Raw genomic sequence first — 23,560 nt, forward strand, 5'->3', positions numbered from 1 at the left:
AACGTGGAATGATGGGTGTTCAGTGGTTTGGTCCCCTCCCGAGATTCAAAGGCACCTCTCGCCTTCTTCCTGAAGGCGGAAGTCCCTTCCAACTCTCTTACACTCTGTTATTCTTAAACAAACAAACAAACAAACAAACAAACAAACAAACAAACAAACAAGGTGCATCCGGTCTACAAACTCAGGAAAGGCAGCCCAGGCCCCGGTGCAAACAGCCGGGACTTGGTCCCAGCCCGGGGAGCAAAGTCTCTGCTCCACATCCCCGAGCAGAGCCCGGGACCTCGAGAGGATTTGCATGCAGCTTCTGCCCCTAGAATCTGCCTCCTCGTAGGGGGGGGGTCCCCGGCCCCACCCCAGATCCGGAGGCTTTTGAGGCTGGGGTGCTTGGCTGACGGGGGGTTCCTGCTGCCTGTCTTGCGGGACCCGAAGAGCAGCCCCCGCCTGCCCGGCCTACGCTTCTTCCCGACTCGCTTTGCGCACTTCTCAAAGGGGAGGAGGGGACCCCACTTTCCTGCGCCCCTGCTTCTCTTCTGCCAAAGACCCGGTTCATGGCCCCCGCCTCCCCCGGCAGCTCTGCCAAAGAACGTGGGGCGGATTTGATCGGGACCTGCAGGGAAGCTGTGGGAATTCCTACTAATTAAAACCATCTGAATTTTTTAAAAAAGCCACACTAATAAAGGAGGATATTTGTAGCCGAGGGTTGAAGTGAGGGGTCCCCGGGGGTCTCCAAGCTGGGCGGCTTCCTTGCAGAGGTTTCACTCCTTCGTCACTAGCACGGGTGACGTTGCCTGGTTTGGGTAATGAAATGTCTGCAGGGAAACAGCCGAGCTCGGGGAGCACCGTGGACCCCTCAAAGACCCCACCCTCAAGGACTACCGGCGCACGGCGTCTGGCAGAGACCCAGGGACATTTGTGTCACCTTTGCATTGTTTTCTGCTGGTTTACACCTTGTTTTTACCCTTCAACCCACTGATGGTGGATTGCTTGGCTGCTCTTGATGCAAATGGCCCCCACGGCCTTTGCGGGCCTGCCGCTGTTAAAAATGCCCAGTGCCTAAACCAGGGGTAGGCCACCTTGGCTCTTTTATGACTGGTGGACTTCAACTCCCAGAATTCCTCAGCCAGCATGGGGGAACTATGGCCCCCTCATGACTTGTGGACTTCAACTCCCAGAATTCCTCAGCCAGCATGGGGGAAACTATGGCACCTTCATGACTGGTGGACTTCAACTCCCAGAATTCCTGAGCCAGCATGGGGGAAACTATGGCACCTTCATGACTGGTGGACTTCAACTCCCAGAATTCCTGAGCCAGCATGGGGGAAACTATGGCACCTTCATGACTGGTGGACTTCAACTCCCAGAATTCCTCAGCCAGCATGGGGGAAACTATGGCACCTTCATGACTGGTGGACTTCAACTCCCAGAATTCCTCTCGGTCGTACCCCCTTTGATACCGTGGAAGTACTGACCACCTGAAGTTGAGGGTCTTAAGGACAGCCAGCCATTCTGAGGAGAAAGGGAGAGGTTTCCAAGCTGAGCCATGCTGGCTCAGGAATTCTGGGAGTTGAAGTCCATGTCATAAAGAGGCCTCAGTTCCCCATGCTGGCTCAGGAATTCTGGGAGTTGAAGTCCACGAGTCAGAAAGCAGCCTAGGCCTAGGCCAGAGGTAGGCAACCCTGGCTCTTTTATGACTCGTGGACTTCAACTCCCAGAATTCCTGAGCCAGCCATGCTGAGGGGAAAGGGAGAGGTTTCCAAGCTGAGCCATGCTGGCTCAGGAATTCTGGGAGTTGAAGTCCACGAGTCATAAAAGAGCCAAGGTTGCCTACCCCTGGCCTGAACAGTCTCGGTATGTGGCCATGGGTTTGGCCACTCCAGTAACCGCTCAGACATAATTTAGTTTTATTCGTAATTTTATTCATCACTCCTACTGTGTGTTTTTAAAACAGTTCACTGCTCTGGCGTTTCATATTTTGATACCCATTTTATACGTCGGTTCTGTGAATTTCACGCACTAGGCTGCATTTTGCTACGCCGTACGAATATCTATTAAAAACAGATTAAAACTTAACAGACCAAAGACATCAAAAGTCAACATGCAAAAGAGATTAAACTAAGTAGCCTTGAGACCCCTCTGCCTTCTGAACCGGGTCAAGTGAAATAAATGATCCCACTTTTTTGTGGATGGGAAGTACGTTCAAGGCGAGGGCTGCAGAGGTGCTGCCTTGGTGAGCAAGTGTCAGGGAGGATCCTGGGGGATCCTGGAAGCCAGGCAGGATCTTCAGTAGCACCCAGAGCTCAGTCAAGTGGACTTTAGAGAGAGAGAGACTCCCTTCGGCTGTGGTCCTCTCTAAGCAGTGCGTTCCAATAACTGGGACTTGGGGAAACCAGCCGCCCCCAAGTGGGAAGCCCGGTTGCTGCCCTCTAGGTCAGGGTGCCAGGAGGTCCCTGCTGAAGCTGATCCAAGGCGGCCTCCTCCTCCTCCTCCCTCTTTCTCTCCTCCTTTCTCTTCTTCCTCCTCCTCCTCTTCTTTCTCTTCCTCCTCCTCCTCTTCCCTTTCTCTTCCTCCTCCTCTTTCTCTTCTCCATTCCTCCTCCTCTTCCCTCTTTCTCTTCTCCTCTTTCTCTTCTCCTTTCTCTTCTTCCTCCTCCTCCTCTTTCTCTTCTCCTTCCTCCCCCTCCCCTTCCTTTTCTCCCTTCTCCCTCCTCCTCCTCCTCCCTCTTTCTCTCTTCCTCCTCCTCCTCCTCTTTCTCTTTTCCATTCTCTCCTCCTCCTCCTCCTCCTCTTCCCTCTTTCTCTTCTCCTCTTTCTCTTCTCCTTTCTCTTCTTCCTCCTTCTCCTTCTCCTGTCCCCTTTTTCTCTTCTTCCTCCTCCTCCCTCTTTCTCTTCTCCTTCCTCCTCCTCCCCTTTCTTTTCTCCCTCCTCCTCCTCCCTCTCTCTCTTCTTCTTCTTCTTCTTCCTCCTCCTCCTCCTCCTCTTCCTTCTCCTCCTCCTCCTCCTCCTCCCTCTTTCTCCTCCTCCTCCTCCCTCTTTCTCCTCCTCCTCCTCCTCCTCCTCCTCCTCCTCCTCCTCCTCCCCACCAGTGTTAATGTGGCTGTCTGGCATCCCTGCTGCATCTGCATTACCGCTTTTCTTGCTGCTGTTGTTTAGTGGATCACTGCGGTTATTAAGTCGGTAACACGGCCGTTAAAGCTTCCCCATTGACTTTGCCTGTCAGAAGGTCGCAAAAGGGGATCACGTGACCCCCTCCTCGGGACGCTGCGGCCGTCGTTAAGTGGAAACCAGCTGTCAAGCGTTCGAATGTCAATCACGCGAACGGGATGCTGCAATGGCCGTGTGGAAAACGGTCACAAGTCGCCTTTTTTCCCCAACTCAGGTCACTAAGTGAACCGTCGTAAGTCGAGGACGGCCTGCAGTTGCCGGCGTCAGGTGCCTTGGAAGGGCTTGGGGAAGGGCGAGGCCGTCCCTTCTCTTCCTCCCTGGTGCAAAGGGCCTTTCGTGGCAAGTGGCTGATTCCCCCCCCCACTCTTTGTTTACTTAAGCCTTCAGCCAGAAGCTGTGTCGGTATGTTGAGTTTACACCTTGCAGTAATCGGATCCCTCTTATCTGATTTGGGGGGGGCGGGGGAGGATTTTATGGCTTTCCAGCCTGCCTCTGGCAGGGGCCCAGCCTGCCTGTCACTCCCGCTTAGCCCCCCCCTCCCTCCCCGCCTGCTCCTCTCCTCGATGTTGTTTCAAGGGCTGTGGCTTTCTCTGGGGGGGGGGGAATTGGGAGACCACGTTCCAGCCTCCCGTGTCTCAGCTCATTAGGGGGGTCCATAAAGCAACTCTGGCAGCAGTGGGGGAGGCCTCGGGAGCTGATGGAAGCCACCCACCCACCCACCCACCCAGGGAGGGGCTCCCGGCCTCCTTCGGGCCCAATAAAGCCTCCGCTTTGGCGGCTGATCAGCTTTTCTCTCCCGGCTCCCCTTCAGGAAGGAGCCCATCAGCTGCCCTCCGCAGGGCCGGTGGTGGGATTGCCGTGGGGGAGCCCAGCGGCCGTTGGCTCACCCTCGGCACCCCGAGGCCAGCGAGCCTTCCTGGCCCTCCCCCCCTTCTTCCGGGGAGAGGTGGAGGGGAAGGGGCTGGCGAAGCTGGAGGCAGCCGGCAGGGTCTGCAGGGGGGATCAGCGCCCACCCAGTCTTAACAACCGTGTTACTAACTTAAGTTAACCGCACTTAACAACCAACGGAGGCAAGGAAGGTCGTAAAATGGGGCAAAACTCCCTTGACAAACGTCTCACGTCACAAGAGAAACTTGGGGCTCGATTGTGGTCGTACGTGGAGGACTATCCTGTACCAGAAGGGTCACCCAAGCCAGGCAGGTCTCAGCCGAGGAGCCAGACCGGAAGTATCCCCAGATCCATCATCCTCGACGAGATGATGGGAGAGTCCCAGGCCAGACCGGTCGTCACCCAGAGGAACAAGGCCTGGCTGCTGCTCCGGGGCTGCTGCACGAGAAACTCAGCCAGGAAGCCCCCCGGGAAGGGTCCCAAACCCAGAGAGAAATCCCCACAAGCCCCACACCTGAGCCTCCATCTGGGGGGGGGGGCTGGCTTGCCCGGGAGAAGCTGGACCGGGTTGGGGGGGACTTCCTTCTCCAAAGTGGGCTTGACCCCGATCTAGTCTGGGAGGGCAGAGCAGGAAGTACGTGGCCAAGCCGCCTTGCTGCCTGGCTGCTCTGGGCCCGCCTGGAAGCGGAGAGCGGCCCCCTCCCCACTCTCTTTAAGGGGGGGAAAATAGGGGGGGCACTGGGATTGATGGCTTCGGGGTGAGCCAGGTGCCGTGCAGTAATGGCCTGGCTTTCATGTAGAGCGAAAGGTAACGTTTTTTGGGGGGCTGCCGGCCTGCCTCTCCTCTCCAGGTCGCTCAAATGTCTGATGGAGCATCCTCCCCCCCCCCCGCCCTTTGATGTGCCTTCCAGGCAGCCCCTCCGTGTGTGTGTGTTTGTGTGTGTGTGTGTATGTGTGGGGGGGGGCACAGAGGCCTTTATGGGAAACAGAACGCAAGTGCCGAAATGGGCATGGCCCGCAAGGTCATTTTTTCTTCCTTTGTGGCAGGCCCGTCAACAGAGGGGGGGGGATCCTTCCAGATTGAATGCAACAGGAAGAAGCCCCTTGACTTCTCTCCAAACTCTAAGCCCGGCCACTTTAAGGCGTGTGGCCTTCAGCTCCCAGCTGGCTGGGGAATTCTGGGAGTCGAAGTCCACAAGTCTTAAAGTGGCCCAGGTTGGAGACCTGCTCTTGCGGGTCTTCCTCGCTCTCTCTCCTCAGCCCCCAAAGGCTGGGGTCTCGGGTGTCAGACTGGGCAATGGCGGGTTGGGACGACTCGCTCTGGGTCCATTCAACAGCTTAATTTAGTTGTGTAAAATAATTAACGTTATTTTAATTTTGGTCACTCACATTTTGTTTTGTCCCTCCTTTGGCATCCTTCCTTTCATGATTCCATCCCACCATTCCTTGGATATTAGTGGAGCTCTTCTCCTGCGGCAAGTTGCCCCGCAGTCAGTTGGCCACAGCAGGTTGGCTGTGGTGCGTTGTTGTAGACCAGGGGTCTTCCAACTGGGCCGTTTGAGGACTGGTGGACTTCAACTCCCAGAATTCCTCAGCCAGGCACGGGAGTTGAAGTCCACTCCTCTTAAAGTCTATATCAGGGGTCTTCAAACTTGGCCCTTTGAGGACTGGTGGACTTCAACTCGGCTTCAAGCTGCCTCCCCACCCCCCAAATGTTTCTCAGAGAGCAAAATGTTTCACTGGGGGATTCAGGTTGTCAATCGGGGGAGGGAGGGGTCTGGTCCTCCTCCTCCTCCTCCTCCTCCTCCTCCTCCCGCCTGTCTTGCCCTGGTCTGGCCATCTTGGCAGAAGGCGGTCGGCAGCTGGCGTCCATCTGCCGTGCACATTTCAGGTTTCCCAGGCTGCCGCTGGAGGGCTTTCTGGCCCCTCTGGAGCCCAGATGTGGACAGCTGGAACTGACAGAGGCAAAGCAACTCTGGGTCCTTTCAATGGCGGATGCGGTGATGGGGCCCCTGGGGGTCCTAGACCCACTGCATCTGGGCCACAAAGGGATCCCTCGGACTGGGGGGGAGGGGCTTCTGAGGGATGGTTCCAAAGGGCAGGTAATGACGAGCTTCCCCCGCACGACGGGTCCGGCGGCGCCCAGCCTGAGCTTCCCGTCCGCTTGTGTCCTAGGCCCAGCAGCAGAGGGACCTGGATGGCCTGGTGGGGCAGCCCTTGAGAGTCGGGGGCCGAAGGTGCAGGAGAGAGGCTGGCGCAAACTCCGGGCTGGAGGTCAAGAGCCCCACTCCGATCTCCGAGCAGGATTCCGGGATCCTGGACGTGGAAGAGGAGGAAGAAGAGGAAGAAGAGGAGGAAGAGGCAAGTCTGCGGTGGAGGGATTGGCCCGGTCGGCCCTGGAAATGGCCAGGAGGGAAGGCGGGTGGGGGGCTCGGAGGGAGGCAGCTGATCTGCATTCGGTTTTGGATCTGCTGGAGTTGGAGGCGGGGGGGGAGAGTTGGCTGCCTCTGCAAGAACCGCTGTCCTTGGGGGGTCTTCCCGAGGGCCAGGTGGGCCTCTGGGCCTTTCCCGGGCCTCTCTCGCCGCCCACCCAAGGCGCTTTGCTCACAAAGGTAGGCCTCAACCTCACAACCCCTCATTTAGTGACCATTTGGAGTCACAAGGGCGCTGAAAAGAGTGACGTAGGACCTTCGCAGCATCCCCGTGGTCACGTGATCAGAATTTGGGTGCTTGTATGCAACTGGCCTGGGTTTGTGACGGTCGCCACGTCCCGGGGGGGTGGGGGTCACGGGATCCCCTTTTGCGACCTTGTGACAAACATTGTGGGGAAGCCAGGTTCACGTAATGACCACATGACTAACTTAACAACTGTAGTCGTTCACTTAACCCAGGGGTCTTCAAACTCGGCCCTCTGATGACTTGTGGACTTCAACTCCCAGAATTGGTCCTTCAAAGCCCTCTGTTTTACCTGGGTTATTTCTTCAGTTCCGGTTGCTCCCTTCCCTTTGATCCTCCTCCCAAAGCAGCCTCTACGTTCCCTCCCTGCTTTGATTGACAGGTGTCCCTGTTATATGTCACCCCAGGTGCCTGGTGCTCAGGATTTGGTGGACTTCTCCCCCGTCTACCGCTGCTTCCACATCTACTCCGTGTTGGTAAGTGGCTGCCCCTTCCTTTGTTTCCACTCTCGCATCGTTGAACAATCGTTCCTCCCTGGTAACGTCTCTAAAGAAAGGATCCTTGCTGGCGACATGCTGGAAGAAGGTGGACAAGGATTCTGCCAGAGGTGGTTTTTCCAAAAGGCAACTGGACCTCCTTGGGTTTTTTTTCCTTGAAAACATTTTGCTTCTCATCCAAGAAGCTTCTTCAATTCTTCTTCAGGTCTTCTTCGTCAGTTAAGAAGCTTCCTGGGTGAGAAGCAAAACATTTTCAAGGAAGAACAAGGAAAGTCCAGTTGCCTCTTGAAAAAAGCACCTCTGGGACAACCAGGACCTGGAGAAGGTCTCCACAGACACGTAGACAAGGATTGTGTGTCAGTGCGATGGTTAGCAAGCTGCTGCAGTTTGCGGAGGTGGCGAGGCGGAGGGGTGGGCGGACAGACCTCATTGGGCAAAAGTCCAGGGCATGGCCGGTGGATGGGGGCAAAGGCCAGAAGCGGTCGGGCAGCTGGGAGGCAGCCAAGCTTCAGCGCTGAGCGATGGGCATCCCCTGCAGGCTGCAGACCCGGGCAGGATGGCAGCACTGTGAGGACAGCGTGAATCGGGAAAAGAGACTCCTCGGAAATATTCTGATTTCTTTCCAGCTCCATCGCAGGGGCTGTGGCAATGGCTGGGCTGCCTTTTTCTGGAAAGCCTCCTCGTGTTGGATGGTTGTCTCGTCTTATTGCCATTCTTGTGCGACCTGCTCCCCCTAGTCCAGGGGTAGGCAACCCGGGTCTTTTAGGACTCGTGGACTTCAACTCCCAGAATTCCTGAGCCAGCCATGCTGAGGGGAAAGGGAGAGGTTTCCAAGCTGAGCCAGGCTGGCTCAGGAATTCTGGGAGTTGAAGTCCACGAGTCCTAAAAGAGCCCAGGTTGCCTACCCCTGGACTTAGGGGGTTCTTGTCAGCAGAGAAAACTGCGGGCCGAATGCTTCTCACCAAAGGGGTGCCGGTCTTCTGGGGAGGGGATGGCAGGAAAATAGCAAAAGGGCTGAAGAGTCAAAATGATCAGATCTCAAATAAGAATGGATATGTCGATACACGTGACGAAGGATGTGAAAACACACAACGGTGGAGCCTCGGTAGGTAGCACCAACTTAATGCAGCCCCATCTTGCTGGGTGATTGTCTGCGAGAAGCCTGGCTCCTGCCCGCCGGTCCCAGGTCTTCGTGGGCAGCCGAAGCAAAGGGCTTTGTCATCTTACCTGGAGGCTGCCGTCGTGCCTGTATTGTCGGATCAATCCAGCCTCTTTATCAGCATGTGATTCCTGAAGAACGGGATCTGGTGAAGAGTGACAGGGCTGTGGGACCAGGTCGTCGTGTCAGCTCTGCCACTGAATCGACCCGTTTCCTGAGGCGACACAACTCAACGCACGGGACTGTAAGCTCCCCAAACAGAGTAGCTTCACACAACATTTCAAGATGGCAGAAATAAAGTTAAAGCTACTCCAGGTTTGCACGTCTTGTAAATGCAATTGCTGAGTCTGCCTAGTTTGGGTCAGGATGAAAGGCCTGCAAGGAAAGCACCAAGCTGAGAGGGCAGCAAGGAGCCCTCTGGTTACCCCAGGCTGCGAAGATTCTCCTCTGTTGCTGAGCCTCGGTCAATACGTTGTGTGAATGCGGCTGGACTGACCACTGGGGGGGGGAGGAATTGCCCCAGCAGGAATATCCGGCCACCCTCCCTGCTCCTGGGACCGGCTAGGGGTGACCCTTTACTGGGTCTCCCCTCCCCTCCTCACCCAGGAGAGCAACTGGATCGCTGTTCCTCTGGAAGAGACCGGTCCATTTCCTTCACCTGCCCCACGGCAGGTCAGTAAAGGTGCCCCATGGGTTCTACAGCAGCAGGGGAACATAGGTTCTGTGGTGGAGAAGAGAGCCACCCTTTCCTTCAGGTGGCCTGAGCGGTCTGGCTGCCCCTTTCGGGCCTTGAGACGGTCTCTTTCGTGATACGAATGAGGCCACGGAAGCCACGGTTCTCTGGCCTCTCTTTGAACGTCTAATTTCAGGGGTTGGGGAGTGTCGTGCCCTTTGGGGAGTGCTGTGTGTGTGTGTGTGTGTGTGTTGCCTCTGAGAGGCCTCCTGGGAAGGGCTTTTGAGGGATTACGGTGCAGGGACTGGCTTTCCACTAGAGCCCCCCCCCCGGGGTTGACCTCAGAGGGACCCGGGGAAAGGCCGTAGGGGGGGGCGGCTGAGCAGGACGGGTCAGGGCCACGGTGGCCGCGGTCAAGCCTGCACCGGAAAGCATGTTCTCACCGGCCGGGCAGAAGGGCCGGACCGCAAGGGCTGCCGAAAGGCGACTGGGCCTTCCTGACAATGGCCTTATCACCGGAGGGCCCGGCTGCCCTGGAAAAGCATCCCTGGGCGCATGTAAACACTCCGGGCTTCAGCATTGTTAGTGAGGCCGACCTTCCTGTCACCTCGTTTTTATGGCTGAGCCAGCTGAGAAGTTCCCAACGGATTAGTGGAAATCCTGCTTTGCTCTGCCAGCCCTGCTTATCGGGCAGCCGGTCGGCCCTCTTGGAACAGAGGCCGGGCCCGGGTCATGGCCGGAGCATCTGTGGGGCCTTCCTCCTCCTGCCCCGGGCGGGCAGAGGCTCTCTAGGAAGCCCTGAACTTTGGCAAGGGGTCAGGCGGTCAGCGGAGCGGCCTCCAGGCCTGCCTCCTTCACTGCTGGAGGATCAGCTCCTGGGAGGAGGAGGAGGAGGAGGAGGCAGGCAGGCAGGCAGGCAGGCAGAAAAAGAGGAGGAGGAAGAGGATGATGACGACAAGTGTGGGGTCCTTCGTGTTCTCTGAACTGGGTTATTTTCTTGCAGACGTTCTAGGACCCAACTAGGGAACACCGTCAATGCTAGAAGGCAGTAGGGTTTGCAGGTGGTGGTGGTGGAGGAGGAGGATGACAACAACAACAGGAACAACAACTGGGGCTGTCCCCGGGGCCTCCTGCTAGGGCTGCTGAATGGGGCTGCTGTGGGTCCAGAGGAGTCCGGCCTTCTGCTCAGTGGGGCAGGGGCTCAATCTTACTCAGGAGGGTCAGGGCTGGGAAGTGGAGACCAGAGCTGACCATCTGGAAGGTGCAGCTCCAGCAATGCAGGACTTTGAACTTGCCCTCCTGCCCTTTTGCCCACCGGCAGGATCCTGCCTTGTTAGAAAGAAAAGGCTGATTTATTTATTTATTTTACCCCTCCTGGGGATTGTAACAAGGGTTCCAGGCACGCTGCTCAACAGCATTTATCCATCTCTCCCATAAAGACACCTAGAGGGGAAATTCTGCCTAAGCTCTAAGGGCATCTGGATGGGTTTTATTTTTTCCTCTTCAACAGGCCTAGGAGGTGAGTAAGACAGGTATGCAGCGAGGGAAGAGGTCACCGAACAGCTGAATGCGTAGCAAAAGAGTCAGCAAATCCAAGCTCTGGATGAGATTGGAACCACGGAAAGAAATACAAGTTGACAGTTCACTTCTTCTTCTTCTTCTTGTGCCATATCCGTTATCGGACGTTGGCGATCATGTTGGCGATCCTGTTTTTATCAGCAGCCGCACGAAAAAGTGCTGCTGAGTTTTGTCCAAACCGGTCCCTTCGATTTTGAAGCCACGACGTTCTTCTTCTGCCTGGACCTCGTTGGCCTTCCATCTTTCCCTGGAGGATTAAACGGAGTACGCCGTAATTTTTCTGGGTGTCGCATCACATGTCCAAAATATTCCAATTTTTGTTTTTTAATTGTTTTGATGATTTCCCTTGGCTTTCCCAGGCGGCTGATCACCTCCTCATTTTTGATCTTGTGACAGTTAACAGGCTTAAAATATAAATATTCTATTCTATATTTCGGGGAACATTTTTCTAATACCTTTAAAATGTACTGTAAAAATAATTTGGATGCATCAGAAGCAAGCTGTCAAGGGAGTTAAGCAGCCTTTTGAAGAAGTAGGTTCAGGGGATTGCAGAAAAGTCGAATCGGATTTGGGGGTCCCCCGGTGCCTTCGCTGCAGGGAGGGGCAGAGAGATGGCCCCGACAGGGCACTTCCAAGAAAAGATCTTGCATGGAGACGAAGTAAATGATGGGCAACACAAACTTCTTGAGTACTGATGATAAATTGAAAACAAATGCTGTAGATCCCTTCATGCAGATAACTCCATGCATTATAAAAAAAAAATTCTAAAAGAATTCAGCTGGGAAATGGTATTTTATGACAAAAATATATGGCATACTTTATTTCTAAGATCAGAGCCTGTGCTGTAGGGCTGAAAAGTGAATTTAGGGCTTGTTCTGATTACATTAGTAGTGCTAGTTAAGATACATTTACCAGGAATATAGAAGGAACAAAAAGAAGCCACATTAGATCTTGTCTTTTAAAGTTCTCCGAGGGTATTAATAAACCAGGTGGAAAGGCTGAGAAGTCCTCACACCCTCTTCTCACCTGGACCTTTCAGAAGTCAAGATCACGGGTCTTCCAACTTGGCCCTTTGATGACTTGTGGATTTCAACTCCCAGAATTCCTCACCCAGGCACACGTGCCTGGCTGAGGAATTCTGGGAGTTGAAGTCCACAAGTCATCAAAGAGCCAAGTTGGAAGACCCCTGTCCTAAAGCATCCTGGCTGAGGAATTCTGGGTGTTGAAGTCCACAAGTCATCAAAGGGCCAAGTTGGAAGACCCCTGGTCAAGATGGAGAGACCCTGTTTGGTGGCCTCTCTCAAAAAGCTCCCCATGGGAGACTCAACCCCTGCTTCTTCTCCGTTGTGGACCAGGACCTTCTCAGGCCTTCCACAGAAGCCCCGAGCATTCTGGCTCCCGTGAAGGGCTGAGCATGCCTTCACGGGGCTCCATTCAGACTGCAGCCAGCCCTTCTGTGGTGGTGGTGGTGGGGTACCGAGTGGTAGTAACCACACGTTGACCACTGAAAGGGGAAAACAACGTAGGAGCCCTGATTGTAGGATGAACGTCCCTTGGGAGGACCACCTTCTGTCTGATGCTTCGGACACAAAAGGAGGGGCATCCAGATGGTGGTGGTGGTGGGGACTCCGGTTTCTATCAGCCCCAGCTGGCACTGTGGGATCCCCCAAAAGACCCGCGTGGAAAGGGCTTCTGTCCATGCTGAGCTTCAAGGAAGCTATCCCAGGAGGGACATCCCAAAGCCCGCAGGTCCATCAAAGGGGGCGAATCTGGTGGCGGGACAAGCAGGATTGCAGCTCAGTCCAGGATTTTTCACTTGAGAAGGTTCAAGCCTCAAGCAAGAGGAGGCCCACCACCCCCCTCTTGAGCCATCCCAGGGCCTCTCCTTGGTGGTGGTGGTGGGGGGGCAAGGGAGACCCTCGGTCCCCGCGAGGCCCTTGACCCCTTTCCTTCTTGGCAGGGAGCCCGAGAGACCTTCGAGAGCTACTACCGGAAGCAGAGGAGGAAGCAGGCCCGGCTGGTTCTGCAGCCCCCCTCCAACATGGTGAGGTCTCAGAGGGTTTGGTTGGGGGGGGGTCTCACCTGGGCTGGATTTCTTGGTGTTTCCCCCCCCCTCCAGCGTGTTTTAATCCTGTTCCCTTCCCCCCCTCCCTGTCTCCAGCACGAGACCCTCTCCGGCTACCGGAAGTACTTCAATCAGATTGTGGGGTGAGTGTCCTCCTTTTTCTCTTGTGTCTCGGCTCCCGCCAGGGCCTGGTCCAAGTCCGTGTGGAACGGGCCGTCCTCCAGTTACAGCCATTTGTTTAGTGGCCGTTGGAAGTAAGGACGACACTGGAAAAAGTGGCCCTTTTTTCCACGCTTACGACCCCAGGGTCACGTGCGTTACACTCAGTTACGCTTGACAGCTGGCTCATATTTACGACGGTCACAGCATCTGGGGTGTGTGTGTGTGTGTCACGTGATCCCCTCTTGCGACCGTCTGACCGGCAAAGTCAACGGGGGAAGGTGGATTCACTTAGCAACCGTGTGACTGACTTTACAGCTGCAGTGATTCATTTAACAACTGTGGCAAGAGAGGTCGTAAAATGGGACAAAACTGTCTCACTTAGCAACAGAAAATTGGAGTTGTGGTCATATATTGAGGACTCCCCGCAACTAAAAGTTGTCAAGGAACAGACTTCTTTTGATCGTTTCTATTTGTTTTTCTTCCGTTCGTCGTGTCTGATGCTCGGAGACGGCCTGGATCAGTCCCTGCAGTTTTCCCGGCAAGGCTTTTCAGAAGGGCTCGCCATTGCCTCCTTCCGAGGGCAGGGTGACAGGGGCTGGCCCAGGGTCGCCCAGCTGGCTTCATGCCAAGCAGGACTAGAATTCAGGGCCTCCTGGCTTCTCGCCAGACCCCTTAACCACAAGTGGAAGCAAATCTCCCTCGTGCAAGTGTGACACTTGGGGATTGCGAACCTGTCCATTGTCGTGTTCTCAGCAGCCCCGGGGGACGGGTTTGCCCAGTCTACAACTTCCTGGAAGCCCCCGCCCTCCCACCCACCCCATCTGCTGAGCTTTTTCTGGATCAGTTAGATGTGCCCCCCACTCAGCCATCCCCCACCTCATTACCTGGCCTTCTTCCTTTCCTCTGGAGGCTCTCGGCCTCCTCTCATTCTGCCATTCCTGCCCCCCGACACCCCCCTGAGGAAATTTGGACAGAAAACTCTAAATCTGAATCCCATGGTCGGCTGGGGGATTCTGGGAGTTGAAGTCCACAGGTCTTAAATTGGCCCAGGTTGGACACCCCTGCTCTAGGCGAAGACTTTGGACCGCCCTTCCTCCAGGTCCAGGGAAGCTGGAGATGGGCTGACCACATCAACTCCAGTTGGCCCATTCAGATCAGACTGGACATCCCCTTGTCTGAAATGCCCTAGGGTCTCCTGCTTGAGCAGGGGGTTGGACTAGAAGACCTCCAAGGCCCCTCCCAGCTCTACTCTGATTGATTGATAGATAGATTGATAGGCTCTTGGACAGCTCTCCTTCCTTCTTCTTAGCTTTTTTGTCATCGAGGACCACATTCTGCACACAAGCCAGGGCTTGGTGGACAGAGCCTACATCGATGAACTCTGGGATATGGCCCTCTCCAAGACCATCGCTGCCCTCCGGACACATTCGGTGAGTAGCGGTCACTCGGCCCTGGGTAGGCGGTCTGGCCTTCCTGCACTTTAAACTCCAGTTGTGCTATCTGGGATCTAGATCTGACACAGATGTTCTGCTTTGCAGCTCTTAATAGGCGTAGTCATATTTTCTGTAGCATTTTTTGAAAATGGACCTGAGCATTATTTTGATATAGATAGCGATGCTACTTTAGCACTGATGATGTAACTTTGTTGGGTCAGGAAACGTCTGCAAGGAAACCACCCAGCTCAGAGAGCACCAAGGATCCCACCCTCCTCCCCCTCCTCCTCATCCTCCTCCTCCTCCTCCTTTCCACACACCCCACTCCCTTCTAGCACTGATGATGTTCCCTAGTTTGGTAATTAAATGTCTGCAAGCAAACAGCCAAGCTCAGAGAGGACCAAGGACCCCACAATGGCACCTTCCTTTAACAAGCTGATTTGAGCTAAGTTAGGTTTTAGGTGGTTTGGCGTGGGTGGTTTTCTTTTTTGCAACCAATCACCTTGTGGAACTGCAAGTTCAAAATACGTTAGGGTTCCTCACTGTCCTTCTCCGAGTCCCTCAAAGATACGGACCTCCAGGAATGCCGCAAGTGAACGCTTCTTCCGTTCCTTCTTTTCCAGTCCTATTGCTCGGACCCAGACCTGGTGCTGGATCTGAAAAACCTCATTGTGCTCTTTGCTGACACTCTCCAGGTAAGGAGCCGCCTCGCCCCGTCCACCATACCCAGCGCCCCTCCAGGCACGGCCTGGGAATCAGACGGCCCCTTCCCCATGGAGGCCCAGAAGGCCGGGCTAATTCCTCCCCAAAGATACGCTTGTTTGAACACCATCACAGTTAGAGTCCCCGGGGCTGGGCAGGGGTCTGCCATCCTCCCCGGTGGCCCTGAAACCCCCCCGTTTCTCTCTGCCAGGGCTACGGCTTCCCGGTCAACCAGCTCTTTGACCTGCTTCTGGAGATCCAGGACCAGTACAGTGAGACGCTACTGAAGAAATGGGCAGGAGCCTTCAGGTGAGGCATCCTTGGGTGGATTGGGCCCCTGGCTCACTGATGGCATTCCTGCACCAGAAATGCAGATTTCCAGGCTGCACCACGGACGATCGGACGGTAGAACTCAAAGGGGTAATTTAAAAATGAGAACAGACACGGCACACAGCAAAGTTAAGGCAGGAGCGGCAGAGGACGAGGGGACCCCCCCAACCTGCTTTGGAAACCCCGCAGGGGCCCTTCCGCAGTCAGGCCCTCGGCCCTCCTTGGGGCCGGCTTCCAGGGTCTACAGGTCGCCCGGCCTCTTCCTTGTTACCCGGCCCTGGAGCAGTTTCATTTTTGCATACAAACATATCCACTGGGTTGTTTTGGGCCAGCCGAGGAGGCCAGCCGGGTTTTGTGCACAGGCGGAGCGAAAACTCTTCTCTGTTTCTCAGAAATATTCTGGATTTGGATAACTACAGCCCCATCTCGGTGGCCAACGAAGAGCAGTACGAGAAGATGGTGGGGCAGTTCCCGTTCCACGACGCGGAGCTGGAGAAGGTGAGGCGTGAGGGAAGGCGGTGCTGAAATCCGGGGGTTCCCCTGAAACACTGAGGCCGCCTCCTCTCCACCTTCGGAATATTTCTCCACAGCCAGAGGCCGGGGAGATTCCTCCGCTCCAGAGCCACTCAGGGTTGGCTCTGTGGGGACGGTTTGGATGATCTCTAGCAGCGCTTCCGGCCTTGGCAGCCCTCAAAAGAGGAGAGCTTGGTGGTGCTGGGGGGGGGGGTTGTCCCTGGGAGAGGCAGGGGGCCACGATGGAAAGCCGGCTACTGGTTTACAGTCATGACAACTGTGGAAGCTGGAGGTAAAGTCAGAACAGAGCTAGAAGGGACCCTGGAGGTCTTCCAGTCCAACCCTTCCCATGGCAGGAGACCCTATACCAGGGGTAGGCAATCTTGGCTCTTTTATGACTGGTGGACTTCAACTCCCAGAATTCCTGAGCCAGCCATGCTGAGGGGAAAGGGAGAGGTTTCCAAGCTGAGCCATGCTGGCTCAGGAATTCTGGGAGTTGAAGTGCATGAGTCATGAACGGGCCATAGTTCCCCCCATGCTGGCTCAGGAATTCTGGGAGTTGAAGTCCACCAGTCATAAAGCGGCCTAGGCCTAGGCCAGAGGTAGGCAGCCTTGGCTCTTTTATGACTCGTGGACTTCAACTCCCAGAATTCCTGAGCCAGCCATGCTGAGGGGAGAGGTTTCCAAGCTGAGCCAGGCTGGCTCAGGAATTCTGGGAGTTGAAGTCCATGAGTCATAAAGCGGCCTAGGCCTAGTCAGGGGTAGGCAAACTTGGCTCTTTTATGACTGGTGGACTTCAACTCCCAGAATTCCTGAGCCAGCCATGCTGAGGGGAAAGGGAGGTTTCCCAGCTGAGCCATGATGGCTCAGGAATTCTGGGAGCTGAAGTCCACCAGTCATAAAGCGGCCTAGGCCTAGGCCAGAGGTAGGCAACCTTGGCTCTTTTATTCTGGGAGTTGAAGTCCACAAGTCATCAAAGAGCCAGCCTGGATTAAATCTGGGGGTTGGCAAATGGGGAGGGCAGTCCAGGAGTGACCATGGAAGCCCCCCCCGGTGCTCCTGTGGGAGGAAGGCGGAGGAGGCCCGTGGCCAGGAGGGGTGGAAGGAGTTTGGGGGTGGGGGGCAAGCAGAGCCCCAGCAGAGGGAGCAACCTGGCTGGGGAGGGGGCGACGTCCGCTCGGGCTGGGGTGGACGCATGTCTCGCTGACCCATCTCCCCCCCCCTCAATTTTGCAGCAGCCGTTCCCCAGGAAGTTCCCCTTTTCCGAACTGGTGCCTCGGGTTTATAACCAGATCAAGGAATTCATCTACGCCTGCCTGAAGTTCTCTGAAGACCTTCATCTGAGGTAGGGGCATCAGAAAGCCTCCCCCCACCCCCCAGGTGATTTCCAAGGCTTTCCCAAAGGTCTCTTCTTCTCCTGCACCTCCTGGGGAAGATGGGGGGGTATTTGGATGGCAGGGGCGGGGGTTATCGATACAAATGGGTTGATTCTTCCAGAGTCCAGGGGTAGGCAACCTCGGCTCTTTTATGACTCATGGACTTCAACTCCCAGAATTCCTGAGCCAGCCATGCTGAGGGGAAAGGGAGAGGTTTCCAAGCTGAGCCAGGCTGGCTCAGGAATTCTGGGAGTTGAAGTCCAGAGGTCATAAAGGGATCATAGTTCCCTATACTGGCTCAGGAATTCTGGGAATTGAAGTCCACGAGTCATAAAAGAACCAAGGTTGCCTACCTCTGGCCTAGGCCAGAGGTAGGCAACCTCGGCTCTTTTATGACTTGTGGACCAACTCCCAGAATTCCTGAGCCAGCATGGGGGAACTATGGCCCCCCTCATGACTGGTGGACTTCAACTCCCAGAATTCCTGAGCCAGCCATGCTGAGGGGAAAGGGAGAGGTTTCCAAGCTGAGCCCTGCTGGCTCTGGAATTCTGGGAGTTGAAGTCCATGAGTCATAAAAGAGCCCAGGTTGCCTACCCCTGTTCCAGACGGTCCCTAGATGGGGTGGAGACCCACCCTGCCCAGTTTGAAGAGGAAAAAAGAGACTCAAAAGAAGAGCTGCTTAGGAGAGCAACCGGAAGCTGCTACCAAAGTCACAACAGTCACAAATAAATAAATCAAGTGATGGAGCAGGAACTGTCTGTGTGTGTGTGTGTGTGTGTGTGTCAGTGCCGCCTCTTCAAGGGCAGTGGGGCAGCCAGGACATTTCCCCTTCATGTGGGCCTCCACATCTTCACCAGAACCTTTGGGGACCCCCCGCCTTAAAACAAGCCTGTCAATAGGGTGCCTGCAAGCATCACAGCACCCTTCCTCAGTGGAACCAGTGGGAGCCCCCAATTAAATAAAATTGATCCGTTAATAATTGAGAATTGGGGCAACCATTTCATTGCTAAAGCAGCGGCACCCCGGTAACTTCCTCCTCCTGAGAGGAATGGAGGTTTTGGGGTACCCCATGAAGAGGCGGCATGCCAGGCTGAGTGCCCAGCCCTCCCTCTCCCCCACCCCCTTTTTGGGGCCTTCCAGTCAGTCTTCACTCCCAGAGGCTGCCTGGACATATCTAGGCCGACTTCTCGGCAAATATTTTGGGGAAACGTCTGCTGCCGCTGCCCACAAGCGTTGGCAAAAAGGCCGGGGGCAGAGGCTGGCATGGGTCCTCAACCCAGAACTAAGTATTCCCCCCCCTGGCCCCGGTCATGGTTGCCTTTGCAGAGTGGGGTGGGGTGTGGGTGGGGGGAGTTGGTCGGTGTCCATTATTGCAACACTTCCTGGTTGAATTCTCCATCCACCCCGCGGGTTTATTTTTCATTTCATTAATAATTAGAACAATTTCCAGGCGTCCTGTTATTAATTAACCTCATCCTGGCAGTTGACTTTTAAAAAAATTGCCAGTATGAGATTTTTAAAATCCAGAATGCAAGTAGTCCTCTACTTACGACCACAGCTGAGCCCAAAACCTCTGTTGCTAAGTGAGACCTTTGTTAAGTGAGTTTTTGCCCCATTTTACCACTTTTCTTACCATTGTTGTGAAGGGAGTTGTTGCGGTTGTTCAGTTGGCAACACGGTTGTTAAAGTGAATCTGGCTTCCCCCACGGATTTTGTTGGTCAGCAGGCACAAAAGGGGGGGTCACGTGACCCCCCCCGGGGGACACTGACCGTCATAAATAGGAACCAGCTGTCAAGCGTCCGAATTTTGATCATGTGACCCTGTGGATGCTGCAACGGTCGTAAGTGTGAAAAAACGGTCATGAGTCCCTTTTTTCAAGGCCACTGTAACTTTGACCGGTCGCTAAATGAACTGTCGTAAGTCGAGGGCAGCCTGTACTGTTCAAAATAGTTGAAACCATCAACTGAATGAGGACAAAAGGAGACAGAGCCGGTTATTTCTACATCATTTTTCCATCGACCTTCCTATCTGTGGGCTCGTATTGATCGGGCCCTGAGCCGAGTGTCCACCCTCCCTCATCCAGTTGTTTGTGACCCACACCTGCTGTCCACCCTGACACACAACACAGCTCAAGGACCTGCAGGCCATTGCCAAGATCGGAGGGTCTGCCTCCGGGTCGCCGGTCTTAAGAAAGGCCTCCTGACTTCCACTCTCTGAAACCATCATTTGAAGCTAACGCCTTTCCCTGCTTGAGCAGGGGGCTGGACTAGAAGACCTCCAAGGTCCCTTCCAGCTGCTATTCTATTCTGTTCTGTTCTGTTCCGTTCCATTCCATTCCACTCCATTCTGTTCCATTCCATTCCTATTCTATTCTATTCTATTCTATTCTATTCTATTCTATTCTATTCTATTCTATTCTATTCCATTCCATTCCATTCCATTCCATTCCATTCCATTCCATTCCATTCCATTCCATTCCATTCCATTCCATTCCATTCTATTCTATTCTATTCTATTCTATTCTATTCTATTCTATTCTATTCTATTCTATTCTATTGTAGGTGTCGGCCGAGTTGGCTTTGCTCTTCCTTGGAACCTCTTGGCTGATGGTTTTGTTTGCACTTAGTGACCACTCAGTCAATCAATCAATCAATCAATCAGTCAGTCAGTCAGTCAGTCAGTCAGTCACTCAACTGATCAATAATTCTGTCTGCCTTTCAGCTCCACGGAGGTGGACGACATGATTCGGAAATCGACTAACTTGCTGTTGACTCGAACCCTGAGCAACTGTTTGCAGAACGTCATTCGGAGGAAGAACGTCGGCCTGACCGAGGCAAGGCCCCCTTCCTGGATTGGGAGAGGTTGGGTGGGTTTGGCCCTTCTTGGATGAGCAGTCCAGTTGCCTCCTGAAAAAGCACCTTTGGGATTTCTCCAGTTTGATATTTTAGAGCAAGGGTCCCCAACCCCCTGGTCCGTGGACCGGCACCGGGCCGCAACACGCCAGCAACAGGTCCGCACAAACAAGCAAAGCCCCGTCCACAGGATGCAGGCAGCACACAAACCCACACACCCTCCGGTTCACGGAAAAACCTCTCTCCACAGAACTGGTGGCCCCTGGTGCCCAAAAGGTGGGGGGGGCTCTGTTTTAGAGAGGATCTGCTGGATGTAAAGGGCTGGGTCAACCGATCATTTCTTGCCTTGTGGCCCTGGCATGTGGCCTTTTGGAGGAAGAATAATTGGTGACATTAGATTTATGATGTGGTGAAAAGAATCCATGGCCCAGCCTGGGAAGTGGGGAGACCCTCAGCTTCTCTTCGCTGTCCTTGAAAGACCCTGGCCCAGCCTCTGTCGACAGGTGATGGAGAATCCCCTCCCCACCAATTAATTACAGCCGAGGTGCCTGCAGGTTTTCCGAAACTGCTGGAGAGCAGAGAGGTGCTGTCACTCAAGCTTCTGCCCCTGTTGACGTCTTGGCCAAGGGCGTCAGATCTGTTCTTGTGTTTTTTGCAACCGGTTTGTCCTGAATAGGACCGGAGGTGTAACGAGGCAAGCTAAATGTGGGAGCTTAGCAACCTCTCCTGGGCTGAAGATGGAGAGTCCGCGGGGCTCGCTGCTTCTTCCAGGGGCCACCTCCGAATGGCAGCACAGCCCTCGCCCGCTGCCCTGACTCCCTCCAGCCCACCTTTGGCTGATGGTTTTAACAGTGTGTGTTGCTCCTGCAGCTGGTCCAGATAATTATCAACACTACGCACTTGGAAAGATCCTGCCGTTTCCTGGAAGAGTTCATAACCAACATCACCAACGTTCTTCCAGAAACTGTCCACACCACGAAGCTTTATGGGATGGCCACTTTCAAGGTGAGCCTGAGCGTTCATCTCCACCCCCATGGCCCTCTCGGAGGCCCCTGCCTGCTAGCCGGGGATCAGAGCTCTGTTGTCCTCATCCAGACACGGAAAGCAGCCAGGGGACGGCGGAAGGCGGACATCTGAAGAAGGGCCAGGGTCCGTGGGAAGATCAGGGGGACCCTTTGCCGAAAAAAATGGAGGAGGACAAAAACTGGAGTCCCTGCTCTGCCTGTGTTGGGTTGGTGATCGTGGAAGCCAGTCGCCCAGGGGTGCAGAAGCGTGCAAGTGCAGAGGAGGGAAGAGGGTCCCCACAGCTGTACAGGGATTTGGTGACACTCTCGGGAACAAAAAGTTTGCATTCGAATGGATGTTCAGTGCAGGGCAATATTTACCATGTCCTGCTTTACTGGGGATCCCTTGGCACGGGGTGGATGGCGTTAGAATAGAGTAGAGTACAATATGGAACAGAACAGATTAGATACACAAGGCCTTGGTCTCCAGTGTGGAAGCCCTCGGTGTACATGCAAAGCAAAAGTATCATCATTGTCGTCATCCCAATAAGGAGGGAGGGAGTAAATAGTGGCAATACTACAGCCATACTACATGGGTAAATAGATGTAAGGCATTAGCCGGCACTGTGAGAATTGGGAGTAAACACACACTAGAGCCAGGTGTTGACTGCCTCTGTTCCTGTAGGTTGGCGCACAGCCATGCAGTCAGGAGGCGCTACTGTCCTTCCATACTGTTGCGCCCCTGCCGTCTTCAGGGAGCGGTTATTCCGTGGAATAAGTGGCAGGAAGAGAATGGGTGTCACATTGGGGGCCAGGAGCCCCCCCCCCAGGGTTCAGGGTGCCGCTGTGAGCTTTCCTGCTGACTGGGCCCTTCCCCACAGGACGCCCGCCATGCCGCAGAGGAGGAGAGCTACACTAACTTGAACCAGAAGATTGACCAGTTCTTGCAACTTGCCGACTACGACTGGACGACCACGGAAGCTGCCCCCAAGGCCAGCGGCTACCTGGTGGACCTCATCGCTTTCCTGCGCAGCACCTTTGCGGTCTTCACCCACCTGCCTGTAAGTCTGCCTCGGGAGGAGAGGGCCGGGCGTGGTTGGAGGCCAGCGTGGCCCCTGGGCCGGTGGAAAGGTCAAGCCGAAGGCTCAGCTCTTCCTCCTGCCCAGCTTGTGTTTGGTTGTCTGTAAACACTTGATGGCCTAAGGCAGAGGTCTTCCAAGTTGGCCCTTCTTATGACTTGTGGACTTCAACTCCCAGCATTCCTCAGCCAGGCACGCTGGCTGAGGAATTCTGGGAGTTGAAGTCCACTCCTCTTAAAATCTCTTGGGTCTTCCAACTTGGCCCTTTGATGACTTGTGGACTTCAACTCCCAGAATGCCTGGTTGAGGAATTCTGGGAGTTGAAGTCCACAAGTCATCAAAGGGCCAAGTTGGAAGACCCCTGGCCTAAAGGCTTTTGAGGCTCTCTCCGTGGCTCAGCTCTCTGGGCCAGAAATGGGGCTGGGGGCTGCAGAGCGGTGGGGTTGAGGTGAAAAAACCTCCGGACGCAGCTCGGAATGGGAGAGCTCCTTCTTGGCACCAGAAGCGGATTTTGTGACGTCCGGATCGGCTGGTCCTTGTAAAGTCATGTGGGTCAACGTTGAGTGTGGCCCAGCGTGAAGAGTCCTCGCCAAGGGCAGGGTCCAGTCTCCCGGATGCAGAATTTTTCCCGGGTGGGTTAGAGTGACCGACGGAGGAAGGCGCTGCAGGACCTGCCCAGCTTCGGATCTGGAGAGGTTGGGGTGCCGGTGGCAACCGCTGCCTCAGGAAAGAGGGAGAGAGAAAAGAGAAAGAGGGAGAAAGAGAAAGAGCTTTCATTCATAGCTGGCTGATTGTTGTTTTAATTTCATGTCAGACAAGTTAATGTAAATCTCCCTGAGGGATCTGCAGCCAGCACACGGGGCTGTTGACTTTACGCCTCGGCTGGAGATGGAAGGTTACGTCAACACCTCTGGCGGGGCTGTCAGCTTCACAAAGCGCGGAAGTTTTTTATTTGTTGGGGGAAAATGGGTGTTTTTCTGTTTGCATTTTCAGTTTCCTTTAATCCCCCCAGGAGGCTGGTATCTGGATGACCTTGGGGGCAGGGGCAGCGGGAGGTCAGAAGGGCCTGGAAGGGGGAGGGATCTCTCAGCGGCCCTCATCGCCCCCGGCCAGCCGGGCCTTCCTTCTTCTGCAGAGAGGTCGGCCCTCGCCCTCCTTCGCCCTTCTCCCCCCCCCCCGATTTCGGGTGGAACTGGGCAAGGGGAGTCGGTTGCACAAAAAGCCGGTGGTCTTTCCCTGCCGCTTGGTCGGCCAGGGAGGCTGATTTTGGCTTTCAAGGAATGGAGGCATTTCTAAGAAGCATCGGAAGTCCAAGGCAGAGGCAGGGAGGGGGCTCCTGCCTGTGGTGGGGGGGCAAAGAGCCTGTCCTTCTGAGCCATGAGAGCCCCCCCTCCATGTCTTTCCTGGCTGT

At 54.9% G+C, this 23,560-nt stretch overlaps 1 protein-coding gene across 4 annotated transcripts in view; it reads left to right on the plus strand.

Moving 5' to 3' along the window:
* EXOC6B (exocyst complex component 6B) overlaps window positions 1-23,560 on the plus strand; it is a 145,799-nt gene that overhangs the window by 44,101 nt on the left and 78,138 nt on the right. For 2 of the 4 annotated variants that reach the window (XM_029286318.1, XM_029286319.1), the window contains exons 4-15: window positions 6,225-6,410; window positions 7,133-7,201; window positions 12,593-12,676; window positions 12,794-12,840; window positions 14,169-14,289; window positions 14,916-14,987; window positions 15,206-15,303; window positions 15,717-15,822; window positions 17,073-17,182; window positions 19,936-20,047; window positions 20,937-21,071; window positions 21,952-22,131. In XM_029286318.1, coding sequence (XP_029142151.1) covers window positions 6,225-6,410; window positions 7,133-7,201; window positions 12,593-12,676; window positions 12,794-12,840; window positions 14,169-14,289; window positions 14,916-14,987; window positions 15,206-15,303; window positions 15,717-15,822; window positions 17,073-17,182; window positions 19,936-20,047; window positions 20,937-21,071; window positions 21,952-22,131 — 1,320 coding nt within the window. The remainder of the gene's footprint in view (window positions 1-6,224; window positions 6,411-7,132; window positions 7,202-12,592; window positions 12,677-12,793; window positions 12,841-14,168; window positions 14,290-14,915; window positions 14,988-15,205; window positions 15,304-15,716; window positions 15,823-17,072; window positions 17,183-19,935; window positions 20,048-20,936; window positions 21,072-21,951; window positions 22,132-23,560) is intronic. The other 2 variants (XM_029286321.1, XM_029286320.1) reach the window with 1 other exon arrangement.

This window comes from Protobothrops mucrosquamatus, unplaced genomic scaffold (genome assembly GCF_001527695.2).
Source record: "Protobothrops mucrosquamatus isolate PMUCROS unplaced genomic scaffold, P.Mucros_1.0 scaffold3313, whole genome shotgun sequence".
Taxonomy (NCBI): Eukaryota; Metazoa; Chordata; class Lepidosauria; order Squamata; family Viperidae; genus Protobothrops; species Protobothrops mucrosquamatus.